This window comes from Perognathus longimembris, chromosome 17, assembly GCF_023159225.1.
Source record: "Perognathus longimembris pacificus isolate PPM17 chromosome 17, ASM2315922v1, whole genome shotgun sequence".
Lineage (NCBI taxonomy): Eukaryota > Metazoa > Chordata > Mammalia > Rodentia > Heteromyidae > Perognathus > Perognathus longimembris.
This window is the reverse complement of record NC_063177.1, coordinates 35,377,529-35,383,254: the sequence shown is the minus strand read 5'-3', so window position 1 is coordinate 35,383,254 and position 5,726 is coordinate 35,377,529. Positions and strand designations below refer to the sequence as shown.

Below are 5,726 nucleotides of genomic sequence, written 5' to 3'. Positions count from 1 at the left end.
CTCTTTTGCCCAAGGCTAGTGCTCTACCACTTTGAACTATAGTTCCACTTCCAGTTTTGGGATAGTTAACTGAAGATAAGAGTCTCACAGACTTTCCTGCCCAGGCTGGTGATCCTTAGATCTATCTCAGCCTCCATAGTAGCCAGGATTACAAGCATGAGCCACCAGCATCTGGCTTAGACTTTTAAAATATTGTTTAAGATCTGAACTATAGAAGACTTTCAAATTTTTCCCCTAGAAGACTTGAAATGGAGCACTTTTTATATATTTCTTGTGTCCGTCCATGATTCGAGTCCATTAGAGCCAAGTGTGTTCTTGATCATTCTGTCTTTTGTTACTCAGAATAGGAAAAATACACCCTGAGATTCTTTTTCTTTCTCCAAATAAATATCTTCTGTTGACCTGAGGAGGGGGGTCCTGACTGAAAATAGCATTCCAGCAGAAGAGAGCGGTGTCTTCGGCAGGAGACTGCATCTTTGCATCTAAGAAGACTGAGAGAGAGGCTCAGATTGACTGTGGGTTATTTCTCTCCTGCCTCTGTGTTAATGAAGAATTGATTTTGCCCTCGCCCTTCCCTGGAGAATCTGATGGATCCTTCTGCTAGGACCAAAACTCAAACGCTCCAGACTTCCTTTTTCTCCAGTCTCCCTTCCATCATTCCTCCTAGGTTTCTGCCAGAAACCTAGCTCTACCATCCTTAAGGTCCAGCTTTACCTTAATCTGTGCTCCAGGTTTTCCGAGGGAGGAGCCAACATTTACTGAAGGTTCTACTGGACCCTATTGAATGGCTCTAAGCACCAGACTTAGACACTGCTCTGTCGTCTCTGTTAAGGTGACTCCCTCCCCCCTCCCTTTGCGGAAGTCAAGCTTAGTGGCAATTTCAATTAAATGCAGAAAATCAGCTAACAGATTTTTTTAAAAAGACAGGGGGCCAGAGAGTAGCCTCTGGGAAAGCTAGGCTTCCTCTTGGAAGACATTTTTCCTCTCCAGCTGGGCTGTGCAACTGTGGATGACGATGCCCCTGGCATAACCGTCACCAATGTTGCTGGAAGCAAGTGCTCAGCACCGCTTACATATAGTTACTCCTTTTCCCGGCCTATCTTCCTTTCAAAGGCCACAAGTGAAACAGATGAGACCTGGGTAGGACCACCCCTTTTGGATCCCCCGGAGTGCTGGCTCCAAGGCTGCAGCCCCACCCCCCACCCCCTAAGAAGAATCAGAATCAATGGACGCCCCCTCCCCCGCTTACAACCTAGAGCCTCATCTCGACAGCACCTCGGGGAAGAGTGAGCGATGACGAGTCGTTGGCAGCCTCCGAGCTTCCCAAGCAAGCCAGGGTTCCCCGCCTCAGCAGACCAAAGTTTTGCTAGTGGGACCCGCAGCGAGACAATAGCTGCCCTGCGGGTGCGCCGCGGGCTTGTTTGGAAAGCCCAGAAGCGCCTGGAGGTAAAAAGGTCAGCTCTCGACCGGAGGGAACAGATCTTGGCGGCCTCCCCCTACCCCAGACACGGTAGCCCCCCCCCATTACCCCCTGCACCTTCTCTACCCACCTCCGCTACCTCCGCTTCGCTGGCGCCAGAGGGGAGGGGATGCGGCCCGACTCTGCGGACGCGCCGCTGGAACCCCGGTGTGGAAGAGCATCGGCTCGGGGGAGGGTGCTGGGGGAGGGAGGAGACGTTAATCTGTGCGCCAGTCCTGAATTTGGCAGCTATCGGTCCTGTGGCTTTCTCTGAGCAAGAAAGAGGGCCAGGAGCCCCACGCAGCCCAACCTTGGCCCGCTTCACTCCTTCAGAGTGCATACCAGGCCCAGCTCTGGAAAGAAGGAATGGAGAGAGGGTGAAGAAATCCAGCCCACCTGCCCTCTTCCACCCTCTTTCCCTTCATCTCCAAACAGATCTCTTTCCCTTGCTTCCTGACCTTCTTTCAAGACCAGCTCACCCCTCCCAAAGGTCTTCCTCCATGTTGTCTGGGTTCTTTGATGACCAGGAGACTTTCAGTGACCAATGATACTGTCGCCATCTACATGCCCCAGGTCCAATTGTGCTTACGCCCGAACCCAATAAAGTTCTCTTTTCCCCACCTTGCGAAAAAGCTCAGCCCTTTCCAGCCCAACCAGCCAACAGCCTCATGGGGCCTCTTCTATCCCTAGAAGGAGGAGCAGAGGCAGCAAGAATAGAGAAGGAAATAGATTTTATTGAAATGAGGTAGTTAGACATACAGAAAGAAAAAAAATCCTGGCTTGCTTGACGCCTGAGTTTGCCAAATACTCCAAACGGCTCCTCCACTCAGAGAAACACTGTGGCTGCCCAGAGTCCTCCTGGTACCTGGATTTCGCTAGGCTGACTCCAGGGGTAGGGGCGGAGATGGGAAGGAAGTTCCTGGGTCTCCAGGAGGCAATAAATAAGGATGGGGGTAGAGTGGGAGAGTGCCTGCTCATTCCTGGTTGGGACTTGATCAAGGCTCAGGGACTTGCTCAAGACGGGGAGGGCCTTGTACTTCATTCTAGAAGTCTCTGAAGTATCAAGTTCCAAAAGACTTTGGTGATTTAATGATGAGGTCGCTAGTGGGAGGGGCCAGGTCTCAGAAAACAACCTCTGCAGGTTGCATTAGTGCAATAGAAATGTGCCAGGCGTTGGCTCATAAAGTTACAAGGGAGGGCTTTTTGGTCTGTCACAAGGCAAGCTGGTGCTATTGTAAGGTCTGTGGTGGCTGGATTAAGGAATGGTGATAACATACCTGCACTCAAACACATCACACACAAGAAAATCCAAAGCCTTCTCTCTATCCCATGCCTACGAAGAGGAGTTGGGGTAGAAGTGCACCATCCTAGTTCTCCAAGCTCGAAGGCACTGAACTGAAGTTGGAAGGGGGAAGGCCTATGGGGGAGGGGGTTGGGCTGGCCCCCACCCCTAGCCAGTGGATGCCAAAATCAAAGGCGGAGCCCTAGCCTCCATCTTTGACAGGTTGAGGGGCAGCTCCCAAGCTCTCTGGTCCTGTAGGATATCCAGCCCCATGCCCAGAGCTGAGAAAAAAATGTTTTCCCAGATCCTGCACCCCTCCCTGGGGCAGCTCTGAACTGGCACCCTAGCCTTAGAAAGGGTCACCAGGGCAGTGAACGTAGGGAGAGCCTAGGAGAGAGCTAGAGACTGGGGTGGTCCGATGGCACGAAGAGCCCCTGTTCTTTGGGAGATTCGGTTTAGGAGGTGATGGAGCTGGGAGAGGCTTCCGGGGAGGTGCATGTGGACTGGTCAGAGGTGTCTCCGGGTGCCTCCTTGCAGCACCCTGGGGGAAGGAGGGGTCCCCGGCCTCCTTCTCGCTCTCGCTTCTTCTGTTTCATGCGTCGGTTCTGGAACCAAATCTTGACCTGCGTTTCATTGAGCTCCAAGGTAGCAGCGATCTCCACCCTCCGGGCCCTGCTCAGGTACTTGTTGAAATGGAACTCCTTCTCCAGCTCGGTCAGTTGCCGGGTGGTGAAGTTGGTGCGCAGGCCACCTGGGGCGCCCAGTCCCAGCTCGGACACCTTCGCTAGGGGCGGGGCGGGGAGAAAGGTCGCTCAGTTCCCCCATCTCTTTCTCCTCTAGGCTCTCCTCCCCCGCCCCCAATCCAAGCTGTACTTCCTTTACCGTTCTATCCAGCGTCAGCTCTCCACGTCCCCACGGGAACATTGAAAGCAACTATCCCCAGACTTCCAACCTCGCCCACCCTACTTAGTCCAGATCGCAAACTGGACACACACGCGGCAGGACGTAGGATATGGATGGAGGCCTACTCTTAGGGGGGTTACCCTGCACTTACTGCGGTAGGGGGTGGGACTGGGAGAGGGATCTCATCTGATCTGAGACCCAGACTTTACTTACCTGCCTCTATCAGAGCGACTGAGAGAAGAGGCCACCTCAGTGCAGGGGCATCTGAGCTGCCTGGGGCCACGTTGGAGCCCTACCTGTCTTGGGTGGGTTCCTCTTAACCTTCATCCAATCGAAGGTCCGGGCCGTGGGCGTGCTGGATTCTGAAGGGCAAGCAGAGTCCTTGTCCTCTGAGAGGAGATCAGGGTAGGCTGGTGCAAAGCCCGCTGTCTGGTCAGTCCCGTAGGAGGGCTGCGGTGGAGGGTAGGGCCCCGGGCCAGCCCCACCCGCTCCGTAGCCATCTGGCAAACTCCCTAGTTGAGCTCCGTAGCTGGATGGTTGAAAATAGCTTCCTTCTTCTGGAGGGCCCAGAGAGTAGTACTGAGAAGGCCCATAATTGGGGCTGCAGGAGGCTGGGGCATACCCCGAGGGTGCAGAGCTGGCAAACGGCATCCCCAGGGTGGAAGGCTGCTGCTGAGCTGGGTAGCCCGAGTTCTGCTGGAGCGCTGGGCTGGGCAGCCCCCCACCATAGCGGCCTTCTCCTGGGTAGTTGTCAACGGCTGGAGCCGAGCTGGGGGGGAAAGAGGCTGGGGCGCTATGGGCGCTGTAAGCGCTGGGTCCCCGATTACAGAGTGGGTAGTCTAAGAAGGAGTTCATCCTATTATAGTCCATGCGTCGAGGCCGCAAGAGGGTCGGCCCGTTTGGGGGAGACACCCTCTTGCCCTACAACCTTTCGGCAGTATGTCACAGCCCCGAGGCTTGCTTCCATGGCCTGAGCCAGATCGCCTGGGCCAGCGCTCCCCTAGGAAAGGGGTAGGGAATGGGGGTGGGGGGGCACATGTGATCTCTCCCAGGCCAATGGGCTAAGCGGGCCAGAGTTTGGCAGCCCCAGCGCCCATCCATCACCCCCCAAACATTAGCATGACAAAGACACTTCAATCACCCGCAGCCCATCCATCTGAGAGTGACGTGGAAGCGTCAAAAACATCTTTCTTCAAAGACTTTTGGAAAGAAGGGACCAGAGGGGGGGGTAAAGTTGGAAGAATATTCAAGACACCCCTCCCCTCCCAGCCCCCAATGCCTTCAATAGGCCCCTAGGTTATTAGATTTGGACAAATTCAACCCAGCTGTCCCTCACTCTTCCCACCCCTTAAAGATGTCTCCCCCTCCCCAATACCTAGAGATGGGGGAAATCCAGTTGTCTACTTTGCCCTACTGGGTTTTTACTCCGTTTCTTTCTCCCAATTTGTCTTGGGTGATGGGCTAGGACAGGCGGCGAGGTGCGTTATCTTGGGCCAAATGGATGACTGTGAAGGGAGGGGTTGCAGAAACACCTAAGGGTGTGAGGCAAGGTCTAAAACTCCCAAGAAAGAATTCATTAAGTGAGGGGTGGGAAAATGGCATTTGAAGAAAGCAAGACAGGACTAGAGAAATGTGAGGAGGAGGGTGAGGAACGCCCCGTTTCTGTCTCCATTTCTCTGCATAAACGCTCCCTCATCCATTTCTTTTCCTCGGCCTCTCTTTATATTCTCTCTGTCTCAATCCATCTTTCTGTTCGTCCATCTCTCTCCATATTTATATTCCTTCTCCACCTATCCATCAACTCATCTCTCTAGATGTATTTATCCTCTGTCTAGCCATCCATAGCTGTAGCTGGCTCACTCACTCAGACTTAAATAACTCCTTATGTCTCTCCAGAGAGCAGCAATGAGCAGAGCTAGGTGATATTCACAGGGGAGTGAAGAGGAAGGGAAGTTGTATTCTTTTTCCAAAGAAGTTGAAACTAGTAGAGATCCTGCATTCCTGCCCACTCTCCTTCATCCTCTATCTCTTAAATCTAATACTAGAGATGGCCCAAATTTCCCACAAATGTTCTAGGATAAT

General features: G+C 53.4%; 1 protein-coding gene across 1 annotated transcript; it reads right to left on the bottom strand.

Annotated features, from left to right (window-relative positions):
• Window positions 1-3,196: 3,196 nt before the first annotated feature.
• Hoxb1 (homeobox B1) lies at window positions 3,197-4,514 on the bottom strand. Its single transcript, XM_048366153.1, has 2 exons — window positions 3,941-4,514; window positions 3,197-3,525 (listed from the first exon to the last, which is right to left on the bottom strand). The coding sequence occupies exons 1-2, from the start codon at window positions 4,512-4,514 to the stop codon at window positions 3,197-3,199; spliced, it is 903 nt and encodes a 300-aa protein (XP_048222110.1).
• Window positions 4,515-5,726: the final 1,212 nt, after the last annotated feature.

What these genes read in the sequence shown, in the direction of transcription:
- Hoxb1 (XM_048366153.1), bottom strand. Translation starts at nt 4,514, where the DNA reads ATGGACTATAATAGGATGAACTCCTTCTTAGACTACCCACTCTGTAAT. An exon ending in GAGGAACCCACCCAAGACAG is followed by an intron (nt 3,526 to 3,940) that starts GTAGGGCTCCAA and finishes CCCCGCCCCTAG; the next exon opens with CGAAGGTGTCCGAGCTGGGA.